This window comes from Ylistrum balloti, unplaced genomic scaffold (genome assembly GCF_031769215.1).
Source record: "Ylistrum balloti isolate Yb309-2 unplaced genomic scaffold, AGI_CSIRO_Ybal_v1 Utg370794, whole genome shotgun sequence".
Taxonomy (NCBI): domain Eukaryota; kingdom Metazoa; phylum Mollusca; class Bivalvia; order Pectinida; family Pectinidae; genus Ylistrum; species Ylistrum balloti.
The window spans coordinates 494,901-513,955 of NW_026782463.1; the positions used below are offsets into that span (position 1 = coordinate 494,901).

Below are 19,055 nucleotides of genomic sequence, written 5' to 3' on the forward strand. Positions count from 1 at the left end.
TTTTATGGTTTGATTTTTCAGTTGTGTTGAATTCATTTTTGTAGTTATTTTGTATTTATTTAATTGTTTAAATAATCAAATTAATTGAAATGAACCCTTATAATTGCATCGTAGATTGGAATATTATTGACATTTGATACCGACCCCTTTCTTTGATAATTTCTGATGTTGACGCTTTGTCTATTCAAACATGACGTAACAAAATGACGTTGATTTATTATGTTTTGTGACCAATGAAAATGGTTGTTTATCAGAGAATCAAATTATATTGTAACATACACACACAACACTGACGGGACATTACTACAAATGTTATATATATTGTAAATATCGGATGTTGAGCCAACATTTCTCATGTCTCATGGAGACGAGATCTTACGAAATTTTTAAAAAGTCATTCATCATACTTTGTTTAAATATATCAAAGTAATGTGTAATAAAAATACATATTCCTTGTCCTACACAGATATATGTCTAGAATTATATCATCAAAGTTTGTATGTTTCTGAAATCATCAAATAAGCAAGATAGGTAGGTTTGATTATATTTATCGTTTCATAAGATTACTATTACCAATTACAACACAGATTTCTTCTTCTTTAGAAACATAATACCTATGTACCGCTTATAAATGTTTCTTAATATGAAGCCGATTGAGAAGAGTTAGAGGAAGTGTTTACGTCAACACTAGCTAAGGTAGTGAGAATACGGTGTCCATTTAAAGGAAGTTTTATAATGACGTCACGATGGAATGGCATGGCCTGGACACGGTATAAAAAGTACCAATCTCGGTCTAATATTGCTGCCACTGCAGCTGTTTCGCCATTTTGTCCTTGGGTGTATTAACAGGCGTTTGTAGATACTGTGTGGTTGCTGATCCAAGGTTTACGCAAAATCCTCGAATTTACTTTCGACACCATTCATATTAGCTATGGTAACCATGTCGTTTGGTTTTCTTTTGTTGTTGTTGTTGTTTTTCTGTTGGTCCTTTTTTCAATATTATATCTTTTGATCTTCATTTAATTTTATTCTTCGACCAAAGGAGAGGGAATATATATACATGTCATTAGTTCTAAATTGTCATTATGTGTATACTTATCAAATTATGTATATATTATATTTAAGAAAATAGAGGGAGAGAAAACACATGCAAAAGATGTGTATTTGAATTCATTAATTTTCATGTTCCAGGCGTGGATCTCATTCTAAATAATGATGTCCTGGGACCAAACCAACACGTACCCTGCCACGAGTTGTTTATATATATAAATTCTATCGTACAACATGGCCTTACCAAAGCAAACACATATGTTTACTGGGAGTTATTTAAGGGAATTTCTTACCGAATCTACAACAAGTGAAGAGGTTCTCGACTCATTGATAACCACAGAGAGACCTCGAATGGAAGTGACCCTCAGTCGACCAGGTCATGCCCCTGATTACGTCACTCAGATGGTGGCAGTACTACTGAAAGCATCACGTAGTAGGGATGTGGCTGGGGTTATAGACCTGCTCAGTGTCCTTGTCGGCTCGAATTTCTTCATGCAGCAACTGGTTGCGACGTCCTCAGCCTTGACAAACAACAATGATGAATATAAAGTTCTTGGATTCATTCTCGATGTAGTTGAAGTACTACAACAAATATCAATGCGTCTTCCAAGCTCATTTACAAATGCATTTGGCCTGATACTTATTCTACAGAAAAATGCTGAAGATATGCTCCTGACGGCTACTGGAGAGCATAGGATAAGTTTAGTCAACTTGTCGGAAACATTAGCAGATATGCGAGACAGTGTCATGAAGAGAATGGTGTCTCACTCTAGTGATAATCCGCGACTACCTTTTGAGAAACAAGCCCCACCAGACGACTTCCGTAATATACCGATATTGCCTAGAGTCTCCGACATCTTCTTGGGATCCAGAGGGGCATTTCTTCGTGCAAACAAGGCGCGAGGTGGCTACGACAATCTACATCACTACCTGGATGTCCAGTTCCGCCTTTACCGAGAGGACTGCATTAGTCCCCTACGTGAGGGTATTACTCAGTATGTTCAGGAGGTTAGCGTCGGCCACAGCGTTCGGCGACTGCAGGACGGACGGCTGTATAAAAACGTCTCCATTCAATATAGTGGATATGACGTTGAAGGACACATTTACAAGGTCACACTTGATCCTGGACACTCACAGAAAATTAAATGGAAATCTAGCCGTAGATTGTTGTATGGTTCATTAATCTGTCTGTCGGCCGACAGTTTTCATACCATGTATTTTGCAGTTGTTACAGAATCAGACAGGGATGTCCTTATGAATGAGCATAGCTTCAAAATAACTTTCCCGACGGAAGTAGGCATGATGAGGTTACCTTTGAATGTTCAATTTACAATGGTGGAATCTACCGCTTACTTTGAAGCCTACAGACATGTGCTGATTGGCCTTCAGAGGCTTGAGGAAGGGGAATTGCCTTTTGAAAAGTATATTGTCAGCTGCAAGAAAGACGTCGACCGACCGCTATATCTGAGCGATAAGAAGGCTTTTTATGACCTGAGGCCAATAGTTCTGAACAAGAAGATACTCAGAAGTCAGTCGCACAGCCGTCGACCACTTCACGTAGATTTAAACGGTCCTGCTAGTCTTTGGCCATCAGCTGAACAGCTTCACCTTGATCAGTCACAGTTTGAAGCTTTCTATGCTGCTCTTACACAAGAATTTGTCTTAATACAGGGCCCACCGGGTACTGGCAAAACGCATGTCGGCCTCCAGATCGCCAAAACTCTTCTTCATAACAAGGATGTTTGGAAAGGAAATAATTCAAGACGCCATAATACACCTGGAAAGACGTCATTGGAAACTAAGCATCAACTACTGATTGTCTGCTACACTAATCATGCCTTGGACCAATTTATGGAAGGCATCATTCAATTTCTTGACGATCATAACAAGCTGGAATGGCGTCAGGAGATTGTGAGGGTTGGTGGAAGATCCGACAACGACGCTATGCAAGAATTCTCTTTGAAAACGCGCCGTTATAGTCACCATCGCTCTGCAAATGCCAGGCAAGAACAAGGTCAGAAACTTCAACAACTTTACGAATCCATTAAAACGCATAATGAAGACATATCTTTTATAAAATATGTTCTTTGCCATCTTAAGGATACAATCCTAGATGTTCGCTTATTACTCCCATTCATTACAAGACAGGATGCAAATTACTTTGTTGAGAACAAAGAACTATTGCAAGAGAGGCTATATAGTTGGCTGGAAGCAGATAAAGACACTTGGCTCAAGAAATCCAGAAAAGCATACAAAAATACCTCCGAAATGAAAAGGGTTCAAAAGAGGAAAGAAGAAATAACCCCTGCAGAAGAAGAAAATGAAGACCAGCAAGAGGACGATGAAGCAAAGAAAGTAGAAAATGACAGAAAGATCGAAGATGACGTGTTTTATGTGCAGTTCCATGGCCATATTGGTCTTGATGTGAATAAACAAATGACTGATGTTTGCAAGAGCATAGATGCAAATCCAAACCTTGACAAATATTTTCAATCATTAGTACAGAATGAAGCAAAAGCAACATTGGCCAGACTGGAAGTCAATGACATGATAGACTACAGAGACACTCAGCAAAGTATAAAGAAGCTCAGAATTGAACAACGTTGGCAACTATATAGGTACTGGGTTGACTTGTATAAACAACACCAGAACCAGCGGTTGCGGGAACTAGAAAAGGAGTACTTTCAAACAATCAGAGCCTATGAAAAAGAGAAAAAAGAAGTAGATGCAGAAATCTTAAACGAATCTACAGTGATAGGTATGACAACAACTGGGGCAGCAAAATACCAGGATGTCCTCAAGGAAATAGGGCCTCGAATAGTAATTGTAGAGGAGGCTGCTGAAGTGTTGGAAGCCCACATTGTTACCGCCCTCAGTCCACGATGTGAACACCTCATCCTCATAGGAGACCATAAGCAGCTGGAGCCAAAGCCGTCAGTAATGCAGCTGGCTCTGAAGTACAACTTATCACTGTCAATGTTTGAACGGATGTTGAACAACGGCATGCAAAACCACTGTTTACAACGGCAACACAGGATGCGACCGGAAATTTCTATACTTGTCCGGGACATATATCATGTTCTGGATGACAACGAAAACGTTTTTGAGTACGAACATATCATGGGTGTGCGAAAAGATGTTTTTTTCATCAATCACAACCATTCTGAGGATTATGCAGACGATATCCGGAGCTATTCGAACAAGCATGAGGCACGATATGTCGCTAATCTATGTAGGTATTTGCTGAAGCAGGGATACAAGGGCACTCAAATCACAGTGCTTGCCGCGTACACTGGGCAGATGTTCTGTATTCGTAATTGTATGCCAATACAGGAATTCAAAGGCGTCCGAACAGTTGCTGTAGACAACTTCCAGGGAGAAGAAAATGACATTATCCTCTTGTCAATTGTCCGTAGCAATAAAGAAGAAAAGATTGGGTTTCTCTCGAGGGAAAATAGGATCTGTGTTGCTCTGTCCCGTGCTAAGAAAGGCTTATATGTGATTGGAAATTTTGATCTGTTCAAATCCAGAAATTCACGATGGGCTGATATTGTACAGAAAGTAAACAAGGCAGGACAATTTGGAAAATCGTTGCCACTTTACTGTCAAAACCATCCACATGCTGATGGTATACAAGCAGAAGATGATTCTGATTTCCTGAAATCGCGAGACGGGGGGTGCGAATTGAAATGTGACTTCCGGTTATCCTGCGGTCACGCTTGCAGGCTCTACTGTCACCCAATAGACAGAGCGCATACCGAGTACGTCTGCAAACGGCTATGTAAAAAGAAATGTGAAAATGACCACATTTGCGAAAGACAATGCCATTTTGACGCTGACTGTGATTGTCCAGTGGTAATGAAAAAAGAACTACCTTGTGGACATGAAGCAGATATGAAATGTTGTCAGTCAATTCAGACATTTAGGTGTAGCATCATTGTAGACCGTGAGCTTGAATGTGGCCATGTTGTGAAACTTCCGTGTCATATCGACAAGGCAACCCACAGATGTAAAATAACAGTGACTCGAACCCTAGACCCTTGCTCACATGAAGCACAAATGCAATGTTGGGAAAATCCAAAAAATCAGAAATGTTTGCTAATGGTAGAACGGACACTTGAGTCGTGTGGACACAAAGCCGAGATGGAATGTTCTTTTGATGTGATGTTGTACAAATGTAAGATAAAGGTTCACCGAACATTACCGAGCTGTGGTCATGATACGGAGATGAAGTGTTGGAAGGAGCCTCAAAGTGTTAGCTGTGTTAAATATTTATCGAAAACACGCGATGAATGTGGTCACAAATATGACGTTCTTTGCGGCCTATTCAACAGTTCATACGAGCGTCTTCATCCATGCAAAGAAGCTGTCACGAAATCATGGGCATGTTCACATACTAAGGTAATTAAATGTCATGAGTCTAAAACCGCAAGATGCCAAGAGAAATGCTTGAAAAGTTGCGATCAAAACCACACATGCCAAAAGAAATGTCACTTCCCTTCGAGCTGTGACTGTGATGTAGAAATGAGAAAACTCATACCTTCATGTGGCCATATGCAGGAGATTCCTTGTTACAAAGATCCCGGAAGTGTAGACTGCCAGACGATGGTCATGAAACACTTGACAACTTGTAATCATGAAATGGAAATGAAATGTTCAGCCGATCCGTCGTCTTCCCGATACACATCAGCCTGTAAAGTTCTAGTTACGAAGGAAGTCCCAAAATGTCATCACAAACAAAAAATGCAATGTTCCGAGTCATCTGCATTGTATCGATGTAAGGAGATCGTAAGCAAACCTCATCCAAGATGTGGACATACTATCCAAACTGAATGTTACGCGACTCCTAGTTATTTTGCAAGATGTGATACCATCGTCAGCAAGCCTTTAATTTGTGGCCATAACCGGGACATGAAGTGTTCCGATACACGCCTTAACAATACTAGGTATAGTATATTCAGAAGGGATAAACCCTCAGCTGATTATGAATGCAATGAGGACGTTGATTACGTGCTACCAAAGTGCGGGCATACAGTAACTATCCCTTGTTATATCAAGACAGACCTGGAAGAAGAGAAAATAAGAAGTACTATTTTCAGACTTCCTGCGTGCAAAACCCTTGTGTCGAAAACATTTTTGTGTGGCCACACCACTACAGTTGAATGTCATTTGTTGGCGAAGCAAACTTGTTCCTCGCGCTGTTCAAAAATAATGGCATGTGGTCATATCTGTCAAAGAAAATGCATACAGTGTTTCGGAACTCCGATTCATGGTGATTGTGAAGAACCGTGTGGAAAACGTCAAATTTGTGGACATAATTGCACAAGTAACAAATGTGGGTCATGTAAACCTTGCTACAAAAAGTGTGCAAACTTCTGTCCTCATCGCCATTGTCATCATCCGTGTAGTCGTGAATGCACACCGTGTATGGAAATGTGTCCTCTACAGTGTCCGCATCGTAGCTGCTCCCGTCTTTGTCATGAGGAATGCGAAAGACCTCCCTGTGATCAGCCATGTCCACTACTGCTGAAATGTAAACACCCGTGTATGGGATACTGCGGTGATCCTTGTCCGAGTCTCTGCCTCGTCTGTAATCCAGACAGATTTCAGCAATTTAGCGACGAATTGATTTCTGAAGAAGACATCCGTATTGTGCGGCTTGAAGACTGTGGTCATGAACATAGTGCCAAGTATTTGGACACACTGTTCGCTAGAAAAACAACTGTCTTTACTCTGCTGTGCTGCCCAGAATGCGAAAAAGTGGTACGATGGCATTCACGCTACACAAATCGCCTGAAGAAGCAGTGGAAGAATCTGACGACCATTAAGAAGGTTCTGGATATCGGATCAGAAGAGTTCAACATGGAACTTCTTTTCCCGTTGTTATGTGGAGGATTAGAGGAGACTCAATCATATTTGCGAACATTCAACACGTATTTGTTTTTTCAAAATGAACTTAAAAATCGTAGAGACTCTCTAGAAAAGTCTGTTGATTGGTCTATAATCACGGCTGATCAGCTGACTAAGTTTCTCGATAGTTTTCAAAACTCAGTAGCTATTACACATCAAAAGGTATCCAGCGTAAATCAGACGTTGACTAAACTGTGTGCAACATGGCTTCTCCTCATCGCCAACACCCGTGAAACTGATCTTTCTTCATCTGATTCTGAGGACGAAAGCGACCTCCTCTTAGGCCGTTCAGATTCGGAGGATGAACTGCTCGATTTTCTCAATGTTTCTGATGAAGATGATGTGCAGCATGCACTGAAATCTGTACAGCGAGAAAAAGAAAAGAAAAAATTAAGTACGGAAACAAAAACAAGAAAAACTTTGCATGATGTTGATGACATCATCGGAAAATCACAAATGTTGTCTTTAACAGAGCTGAGAACAGTGCAACAAACTCTTGGGGCGCTACTGTTGGACCAGTCAGAAGTCAACCAGGTCATGACCTTTCCTACACTCCGCATTATTGGTGTTCATCCAAACGAGTGGTTTATATGCCTTAAAGGTAACAATGTACACGATTTTCTTTTTCCAGGGTTTTCGGAGAATACGGGACAAGTTAACTTGTGCTGACTCAAGTCTATGCTTCTGTTGATCACAGTATGTTTTATATCACGTCTACTACAGGCTTAATAATCGAGAAAGTAATAAGCAAAATCATGGTATCAGCGAACATCATGTTGCTGTAAACAGGATGAAGTTGAATTCGTAGTATCACTGAACATTGATAATTAAGAAAGTTTACTTAATACAATATAAACGTAATGATATCAGACAAAATAATAATTTATCACCAAATATCGTACAAATCAGTGAGTATGATACTTAAATTAGAGAAATCAATGTATAACTGGTACTTGTGAACACCTATTAAAAACAAACTTTTCTGTTCGCTGTAGTGATAAAATGGGACGAATCAGTAGGGTTTGTTTATCACATGTCTAGACTGTTTTGAAAGCACACGTAAAAACAGCTTTTTATCAAACTGATATTTAAGTCATATTGGCGGTATTCGCACTCTCCAGCTCTTTCCTGGGCGCGGTTACAATGCTCTGAATGATAGTTTCAGTCTATCACGACGACCGCGGGATATCACACGTATTATCATAAAAATATTTGTACAGGTGATAAAGAGTGCGTCATTCTCGTAATGTCAAAAATTACAACACTCCATCTTCATTACACATAAAACATAATGTACAACACAACCAACCTAAAAGAAGCCATATCGAATGATTATTCTTCATTAAGTGTAGGCCATGCGTTGTTGTCATCCCCGCGTAATCATGTGTAACATTCTAACATCACCGTTTTATATGTGTACATTTGTGGACAATTTCCAACTTTTTCCGAAATCTAAGTACAATTATTGCAGTGATTAGACATCACACCTCATCAATAACATATATTGAGTTTAAGACCTAATACTTTTTTAAAATTATTTTCTACACTTTAATGGATGAAATGTATTTGATGATAGGGTGTATGGCTGATGTCATATCTAATCCATTTCAAAGGTCACGTGGAACCCGCTGCCTCCCCAGACGAAAAGTGCCTGGAATGTGAATCAGGGATTCCTTTGGCAGTTACTTATGTAAGTCGCCTTGAGGTTGCTTTAAAGTGACATTATGGTAGAACGACTTTTTCTGATGTTTTCGTTGTTATTGTATATATATATATATATATCAAGTACATCACCTTTTTAACAATACCAGTTCTGTTCAACTGAAATATCCATATAGGGAAAATCTCTTCCTGTAGATACAGCATATGTAGATTTCTGCGTCATAAATGATAAGGAATGTGGACAACACATCAGATCAGCGTATGGGAATGGTTGAAACAATGTTACAATGTCAATCAAAGAGCAAACGATGGCCAAATGAGCAGAAGAGAACCAAAGAATTTCTCGGAGGAAGCTTACCTTGGCAGATGTTAACTTATCAAATGAGAAAGCAATCAAGCCTGACGAAGTGAAACTATGTCAAAGCGTTGCATGTTGTGAGACTTTTGCAGAAATTATGGCTATCTATTTCACTTTATTCGTAATTCCGAGTTAAATTTGAGTTATTAAGTTTACGCACTGTGTCACTACATTGTTCTTCGCCATCATGCGTTTTGTAAATACCAATAAATTGATTAGTGAGTGGTCAAACTGGACATTGGAAAGCGACTGGGAATATCAGAATGGCATAAAAACGTAACTGACGTGACACTTACAATATCAAAACAAAACTTTTTGCGGCCATGTTCGTTTAATTTATAGACTTTTTTGATTATGTCTTAAAAAGACGAAGGAGGCAGTAAATCAGTGGATATTGTTTTTTCTTCTTCTTCTTTATCGACTTTAATCGATATATTAATATTTCTTCTGTTAAGTCAATTGGTTTTCTCACATATTAAAAAACGTTATTTGAATATATGACTTTCAGAGAAGAATTATTTTCACATGTTTTGATACAATATAGTTGTAATAGTTTAATACAAATAGGAATGTAATAATTGGATTCTGTTCACATAGTTCCTTTTCAAATGAAGTCTTTTTTATCTTCAGAGAACATTTTTGGACAAATGGCGAGTCAATTTTGAGAAGAAACAAGCTGTGGGTAAAAAAGGGCCGGACTCAAAACGAAATGGGCGTGAAAAAAAAGGCAGAAAAGGAAGTGGTTTTGAAAGGGGTACTGGGTTTGGATCTGAAATAGGTGGACGCAATTCCGGAAAAGGTCGAAACAATGCCGAAGAAGTAATGTTCTCACCGGAACCGACTTATACCGCTACTGACAAGAGAAATGTTAACCAAAGAGAGAGTGGAGAGGGCGTTGTAGGTCGAAGAGCAGATACAGGTTCTTTTAGGTGGCAGATGCAAAATACCAGAGGACGAGAAGGGTATAGAGAGGATGGAATCTTAAGTGAACGGCAGAACAGGGAGAATATAGTAGGATATAGAGAGAGTGAAGGTGGTGATACAAGACGGAAATTCGGAAGAGAATGGGAAGAAAAAGGAAGGACAGGCGATGGGTCGATTGACAGACAGGGTGAAAAAGGGAGAGAACACCGTAGAGGAGGTAGAGATAATAGCTGCAGACGAACAGATAGCGATAGTGATAGAGGTGATAGTGGAAGAGGTAGAGGTGATAGAGGTTGGGGAAGAGGTGATCGTGGAAGAGGTGGAGGTGATAGAGGTTGGGGAAGAGGTGGAGGTGATAGAGGTTGGGGAAGAGGTGATCGTGGAAGAGGTGGGGGTGATAGAGGTTGGGGAAGAGGTGGAGGTGATAGAGGTCGGGGAAGAGGTGGAGGTGATAGAGGTGATCGTGGAAGCAGTAGAGCTGATAGCAGCAGAGAAAGAGGAGATGGCGGTAGAGGAAGAGGAGATGGTAGTAGAGGTAGAGGAGATCGTGGAAGAGGTGGTAGGCGCAGAGGAAGAAGGGAACGGTAGACACTATTGTTATACACAGGTATACCCTATGAATATTGTCATAAACAGCAGTTTTGTTCTAACACTTCAATAATGGATGAGGTACCCAGAACAATGCTTAACAGAGAGAGGTACATGGAAACTTCAATGGGAAATGCATGGACAGGAGTTATATAGGTATAATACATGTTAATCATTGATATAACTATCTGTGTTCTACTAAATCTGAATATCCTCTTCCCATTGACTGGAACTTTACAATCAAATATGACATTACCATGAGTTCGAAATTAACAGCCAACCATTGGTGAGCCTTCCATTGGTAAGATATGGTTTATATGTGTCCAGGAATTCTTTGACAGGGTTACAATGTTAGGAGAAGCTTAACATCACATTGTACAATCATCCCTATATCTTTTGTGACCAATATAATGATACCAGATTTCCTCAGATCTGATCCTGCCCCTGGGGATTTAGTCATTTTACCTTTGAGTTTGATCCTGACCCCTGGGATTTAGTCATTTTACCTTCGAGTTTGATCCTGTCCCTGGGGATTTAGTCATTTTACCTTCGAGTTTGATCCTGACCCCTCGGGATGTAGTCATTTTACCTTCGAGTTTGATCCTGACCCCTTGGATTTAGTCCTTTTACCTTCGAGTTTGATCCTGACCCCTGGGATTTAGTCATTTTTCCTTTGAGTTTGATCCTGCCCCTGGGGATTTAGTCATTTTACCTCAACTTTGATCCTGACCCCTGGGATTTAGTCATTTTTCCTTCGAGTTTGATCCTGTCCCTGGGGTTTTAGTCATTTTTCCTTTGAGTTTGATCCTGTCCTTGGGGAATTTAGTCATTTTACCTCAACTTTGATCCTGACCCTTGGGATGTAGTCATTTTTCTTTTGAGTTTGATCCTGTCCCTGGGGGATTTAGTCACTTTTCTTAGAGGTTAAGTCTTCCCCTGGGGATTGCATTGACTTCACCATTGGGTTTGCTCTTCCCCTGGAGGATTTTACTCGCCCTACCACGGGGTATGGCCCTGCTCCTGGAGATTTAGTCAGTTTTACCTCAGATCTGATCGTGTCCCTGGTGATTTAGTCATTTTTCTCCGGAGTTGATCCTTCCCTGATGATTTAGTCAATTTATCTCTGGAGTTGATCCTTCCCTGGTGATTTAGTCAATTTATCTTGGAGTTTTTGTTTTGCTCCTTGGGAGCATTTACAAATACATCCTATTTGCTATCAAGACTGTGTTTAGTCTCAACATTGGAGGCTTGGTGTCTGGGCCATAAGCTGAGTCCAGTAGTCAGATCACAGATCAACGAAAGGTGTCGTATTTGAAATGCAAAGAAATTATATCACTCATATCGCAAATACAAATACATGTAGACAAATAAACGTGAGGTATCATTTTATTTGAACCTTTAAAATGTGATTTTACATCACACGCCTAGGCTATATTAAATGTTATGCCTCAAGTATCTAATGTCACGTTTAGACCATATTCAATAATACCATGCCTTAACTATATTTAATGTCATGTCTTTATTATGTTGAACGATGTCGTGCCTTGATTGTATTGAATGATGTCATGTCTTTATTATGTTGAATGATGTCATGTCTTATTATATTGAATGATGTCATGTCTTATTTTATTGAATGTCACCCCTTGATTGTATTGAATTATGTCATGTCTTGGCCATACATGTATTTAATGATGTCATGCCTTACCATATTGAATGATGTCATGCTACATCTTGACCATAATTTATGTCATACATTTGCTATATTTACTGATGTCACATTCATTTCATGATATGAAGATTTTATCCTGTTCTTAATTATGTCTCTTTCACAGCACGTGTACTGGTATGTGAATTTTAAAAGTAGATTTTGATCACAGAATTGCCAATTGTTACCAAGCATTTTTACGTAATGCACTCTGCGATAAGTAATAGTAGTCACTTGAACAACACAATACTTGTGTGATATATCACAGCAGACGTGACATATAGGACATGTCATTTCTCCAAACATGTATATATTTTGATAGAGATTTATCCACTTTTGCAAGGTTTATTGATTTTTGCTCGTTTTTATATCATCTAACCCACCATAAGCATTAGGGTCTGGTTCATAGTATTCATGGAGTAGCAAACATGAGGAACAGGATTTCAAGTTTGCAACAATGGACCATGAATTGACAAAGTCTTCTGTGTAAGCTGAAAAGCAGGTTACTCATTCAAGTCCATTAGACCTCTTGTTTACAATTACTGCACTGATTTAATCACTTCATAACTATTCCTATACTTACCGTATTTTACCGCAAATAAGCCCCCCCACCCCCCACCCAGTTCAAAAAGACTTGTCAAAAGAGGGGAGGGGGCTTATTTGCGGGCAATCCCCCTGTTCACGAGATGAACGTGTGTCCGCCATCTTGGAATAACACCCTATTCCTGACAAATTGGAAAAAGTGGTGGGGGGCTTATTTGCGGGAGGGGGCTTATTTGCGGTGAAATACGGTACTATTTTTATGTTACATAGGTCTTTATAGTCAGATGAGCATTAAGGCTTATGGGCCTCTTGGTAGCTATATCTATTATCAAGTATGGGTATATGTAGAATGAGGAGAGTAGTAGACAAATGAATAGTTGTCTATGTTTATATCTGTTCTGAACCATTGATAAGAAGCTGATAACCTACAATATGACTCCTGCAAGAGGAAATGTGCACTGCATGTATGTATCATAGCAACAACAGTTACATTCCTTCTTGGTTTTTTAATTATCATTGTAATAGAAACAATTCAGTTTTCTTTTGAAAAGTTAACAATTGTAATAATTAGTTTTAAACTTTTCCTTTTGTCTGTGTCAAGTTTCACAATAATTGTGGTTTTAATTTGATTTTGTTGTAGTGGTGATTTTTTTTAAAACATTTGAAAAGTCTGATGGACTGAATCCATCATACAAATTCTTTTATTTCGAATATGATAGAACAATATCTCCATTTCTGTTGCGCTGTGTCTTAGTAATTTGCAATTGTAATTTTCTCACTTGTTGGATGTGATAACATGTAAATTTATCTCCTACAGGGTGAACTTTTAATATTGATTTGGATCATATTTTGATACCAATACACCAAGGTACTAATTGTGAGTCCTATGTAACTACATTGTAGATCTATATGACATAATCCTTTTGGCATTGAGAACTTCTAGTCATGGAATAAAGTAGATTGAGATTGGCATTTTGTGAACCAAGAGTATAGTACCTAATTTCTGTATTGAGGAATGTTGATAATTAAAAAAATATCATCATTTTGGAATTTTATCTAAAAGTTGAAAAGCAACAAAAAGCAAAGACGACTGTAAGGATATAAAACTGTGTTGTTTTACTTCTTTGGTTGAATCATAATAAAACAAATAGTTGTGTGTATATTTGTGTTTTTGGTTTTGTTTGTAGCTTTACACATTTTATTACTGAAGATATAAATATGGCTTTGTCCCATATTAAATTGACTTTATAAAACTTCAGAACACTTTTAAAACTGTGTGAGACAATCACACTACCTAACAGTAGACTACTTGAGAGCTGGGGAATTACCAATGTAACTTATGATACGTAGGACCTTAAATAGGTTTCCGTTTGATAGGTGCTTTACGATACAAATCTAAGGATTTAAGCTCAGGTGTACAGTTTGTGGTGACTCTCATGAATCATCAATGAAATAGATATAAACCCAGACATTTCCACTCCACTTAAAGTCATTTTGGTCTTTATTATTACATCATTTATAAAAAAAGGTAACAGCTGTTGAAAATGTTTTATGTCAGCGACGACAAAACAAGTACCAGGACTTTTTAACTTTTGTTTATTTGTATAAGGAATGTTTGGGAGAATTGGGATTACCAACATCAACATACAGAAGATCGTGTGGTGATATGATAGAGATATGTAAAATCTTTTCTAGAAATTATCTTAAGGAAGTTACACACTTATTTTCACTCAAAACTATTCTGTAACTTTAAAATGTCAAAAGTAAAGGAGTTTTAGTCAATATCTTCAACTACAGATAAAAATACACAAACTAAGTGAGATTTAATAATCACTTGATTTATTAAAGTACTTTCTTATATTTACAATGTGATAACATCTTAACAAAATTCCTCACTGACTGTTGTCAGTATAACATGATGTCAATGTCAGTTTAATGTTTGTAAAACCAGGATTTAATTGACTATCCTCATCAAAGAAAGTGTCCTTTCTTGAAGGTTGATGAAATGATGACTTCAAAGTTTCATAATAAATTTGCAAATAGGTATTGGAGCTTGCTTGGCTGAATCAGATGAAAAGAGCAAGAGCTCCTCCAAGCAATATTGAAAAGGAAATCATGACATTACCAAGGGGTAAATCTGTTGTCTTCAAATCATTTTAAATACACCATGCTTTTGTCCTATCACAAGCAACTTCCATGAGTCAAGTTAGCTTGTTTCATGTAATTCCATGTAAAAGTTTTCTGCTTTCACACCAAACTTCACAGTAATTCTCAACCATCCTCGTCTGAAATTTCTACTACATCACTATCTTCTTGTGCCTCAGCATCATTGTCCTTACTTGTAGAACTGTTGTTCTGGTTCTGTTGCACATCCTCTCCACTATCATCCTCATCGCCATCCTCTTCACCTCCATTTTCCTCTCCATACTCTTCTGCCACTGCTACTTCTACCTGGGTTTTCTTCTTTCTCTCGGATGCTGCTTCCTTCTTATTTTTCTGACCTAATCTGTAGGCTGAAGAATTAACATTTGTTGTAACTTTCAATATGGGCTGATTAGAAGCTGAAAAGTTTTGATATATATACACTAGGTGCTGCATCGAAGTGTGACAAATTTTGATGTTCAGATGCTACTCAATCAAGGCCCAAAATAAATAGCTGTTTTACTGTGTAAACAACCATTCTGATTAAATTCTTATTTGTCAACAATTTAATAAATAAGAACAAAAATTGGATAACTAGTAATAAAATTATCAATCCTGTGTGATAATAATGATAATAATCCTAAGATTTGTCTGCCATTTTGTTTCTTTGATCTAAAATCTACAGGACATAAATATGGACCAATGATAATCTTCATTTGAAATCTGAGAAAAATCAATCCTACACTTTTCAAGAAATAGCAATAACAATCTTTCCTAGTCAAAACCCAAGATGGCCAATTATCAGCCATTTTGTTTTTCTGATCAATCCTAAAATCAAAAGGGCAAAATTAGGATCAATGGGAACCTGTATATGAAATCTGAGACAGATCTATCCAGAACTTAATAAAACCTTCAGAGAAATAAAAACAACAAACTTTTAAAGTCGAAATCTGATCGCCACCTGTCAACTACCCTTTTAATTTTTTTGATCAATCCAAAAATCAAAATGGCACATCTAAGGACCACGGGGAACCTACATATGAAATCTGATAAGATCCATCCAATACTTTCTAGCAAATAGCAAAAACAAATTTTCATTGTCAAAATACAATATGCAAGCCTTTCAGTTATGTTGATTTTATTATCAGTGTTGACTACATCCGGTATATGTAGGTGAATTGAGCTCCCTTATTTATCAAAACTTGCCTGTGGGAGATAGGCCAGTCTACCGCTGGGCGATAATTAGGGGTTAATTAGTGACACAAGGAATAGCCCAGGCATCAAATACAGACTTATGGTTTTATTTTACGAAAATCAATTATGGACAGAAATATATTACAATAATCTATTTATCACATTGGACTTTATCACAATAAACATCTTTCTTCACTCGATTTTATAAAAGGAATAATAACAATACATGGAAAAAATATCATAATAAGTGGGATGTCATAATATCCATTATCATAAAGGATCCACTGTATTATAGGACTTTGTCCTACATGTGACATAAAGTTATCACCAATCTGATGAAGTAGAAAAATCCAGCACAGGGTAGTGTGCAAGATCTTGTTATCTCGTGTAAAAGAATAAGAACACTTGTACTGGACTTACACTCCAGGCAGTGTTGCAGAGGTTCCACAAAATGTTCAAACTCCATGTCGTCCATGGCAGACATCACATCTTGGGCAGTGATAGTTTTCCTCTTTCCCTTCAAGGCAAAGTTGTTGGAACATGAAGTGGCGTACAGCACAAACACACTGGCAGCTTTAGAGATGGCCAATCTGGCTTCCTTCGATACATTAACACCATCTGGAATCTAAAATTTAGGAAACAATCGACTTAGTCCACCAAGACTTCTTATAACACACATCTTCTGAATAAATTCTGTCTCCAGGAGTGATTTTTGTCATCAAGAACATTGTTCAATGTGTCTTCTTCCACTGAAGCTATGATCACAATAAGGAAACAATGACATCACAAATAGAAACTTTTCAGCTCATATTTCAAAGTAATAATTTAACTGGTTTTATAAACATCTTCTGTAAATGGAAAGCATACATTTACCTTGTATAATTGTTGTATTTGTAACATTATTTAATCTACCATTATTTAAACATAACATACCTCAATAGTCATTTTATCCCTTTTAAGCTCTAAAACATTTACTGCTCTGAATTTTTTTTAAATATGCTAATATACATATATATGTGTGGTAGATTTATTTCTAGTATTAGATAATCTATTGGAAGAACTGCAACAACCCTGCCAGCAAATCAATGAGAAATGTGGAGTTTTTTTTAAGTTGTTATTGACATTTTAAGATTTGTACTCGTACCATCAAAGTTGATTAATAGCTGTCTGGCACAAATAATACAACTACAAAACAGATTTCAGTTCAATATTATCATTATCAAGCACACAGAAAATTAACATTACAAGTATATTGGCCATGACTGTAAGTTTATTTTATCTATTATATAATTACCTGGTACATTAATTAGAACAGTAGAAATTTTTGTATTTGCAATATATTTGAGGTAACTTACAGCATCTTTGATGATTCTGGTTACAACAGCATTAGGGAGGTTAAGATCTTCAGGTCTCTCAGCCATGGTTTCTTTCTGTGTTAAAAAAAATAAATATTTTATTGAAAAAACATCATCTGAGAAATATTTTAAAATAAATATCTATATCAGGCTTGCATGACATGTATAATGAAATCCTGGTCAACACTAGCTGCAATGTATGGCTCACCAAGACAGAAATTCTCTTCAGTTTGATCACTCAGTTATGTATATTCATATAAGCCAGAGGCCTCAGTCAAGTTCCATTCCTAGTGGAATATATTTGAAGACATTCATAATATATAAGTATTTTTAGCTACTTAGTTTCATAACATATACTTTTAGGTTCTTATGAAGAACATACATTAGTACCAAATAATATCAAGTGTTACCACTTTTTCCTACTGTGCATCTAAAATTGCTTCAAAGGGAAGTAACTCCAAGTGTAACATCAAACATGTTAATTTTGGTTTGGTATATAAATATTGTATAAGTTTTTTTATACTCTCATGATGTAAAGATTTGTCGTATTGTTGTTTTTGTATCATTCGTGTCCTTTTTTCATATCAGAAAAAAAAAGTTTGTGTAAAACATCTTCAATATTTAGTTGCTATTCAATATGATCAGAGACGTATATATCACATATACGTCTCTGATATGATGTGATTTGGAATAAATATATTGCAAAGTACACATACTGCTTACAATACATTGATTGACCAATAATTGAAACAAAATTATTGTCTTGTTAAGAAATATATATTGAACAAATATCACAAAACGTTAAAACAAAAGTACTGTGACGACTATAGAAGTAACTAAAACAACTGAAATAAATGTATGTTTTGAGATGCCTTTTAAAAAGTACCAAAACATCTTTTTTAAGTACCAGGTATGTATTGAAACAAATACACCCCCAGGTCACCAGCAATATTGGGTGGTCGGTAGCAGCGATTGCTAACGTACAAGTCATGTCAGTGACAGTGGTGTTGAAAAGTGTGTTCAACACCAGTTTCATCTCACTTTCTCCTTTAATTTCCTTACTGATGGTACGGTGTAAGCAGGTTCCCTACAACTCTCATACATTACAGACATATAATTCAGTTTGTGCAAATTTCGACTCCCATGCCGTAATACTAATTACATTGTTTATAGTCAACAGATGCAGTGTATGACATTAATCACTAGCAGTAGCACACCATCAAGACTCTCAAAGGGAAATTTGGTCCCTATTTCATAACGTTTGCCATCGAATACCAGAATCGACAATGTATTCCTACTTTGTATCAAAATTCACCTGTAACAACGTCTAGAACTGTTCTTTTCCGACTCTTTAATCACGAGGTATATGCAAGCATTACTCTTTTTGTTTATTTCCCGCCATCTTTGTTCCCGGAAGTGGAAATAATTAGATAAATATAAAACGGAGTTCGGTGAAAAAATAAACATATTATTTAGTCTATACGTTGCTGAAGTCATCGATTGCTGGTGCGTTCTTGGCAAATATTATTGTAGAATGAATCAGTATCATTTATATATATTCAACACACGAAAAAAATGTAAAAGTACATGAAATTAAAAGAAAAACAGAATTTCCATCCGGAAA

The 19,055-nt window shown here is 37.3% G+C and overlaps 2 protein-coding genes across 2 annotated transcripts; one reads left to right on the forward strand and one right to left on the reverse strand.

Moving 5' to 3' along the window:
* The first annotated feature begins 1,284 nt into the window (after window positions 1-1,284).
* Window positions 1,285-10,492, forward strand: LOC132558534 (NFX1-type zinc finger-containing protein 1-like). Its single transcript, XM_060223110.1, has 3 exons — window positions 1,285-7,561; window positions 8,574-8,650; window positions 9,611-10,492. Exons 1-3 carry the CDS (start codon window positions 1,285-1,287, stop codon window positions 10,490-10,492), a joined length of 7,236 nt encoding a protein of 2,411 aa, XP_060079093.1.
* Window positions 10,493-14,561: 4,069 nt separating this feature from the next.
* Window positions 14,562-18,832, reverse strand: LOC132558523 (DNA polymerase epsilon subunit 3-like). The gene is made up of 4 exons (XM_060223093.1): window positions 18,747-18,832; window positions 17,432-17,506; window positions 16,497-16,701; window positions 14,562-15,253 (listed from the first exon to the last, which is right to left on the reverse strand). The coding sequence occupies exons 2-4, from the start codon at window positions 17,495-17,497 to the stop codon at window positions 15,012-15,014; spliced, it is 513 nt and encodes a 170-aa protein (XP_060079076.1). The 5' UTR covers window positions 17,498-17,506; window positions 18,747-18,832; the 3' UTR covers window positions 14,562-15,011.
* Between the last annotated feature and the right edge of the window lie 223 nt (window positions 18,833-19,055).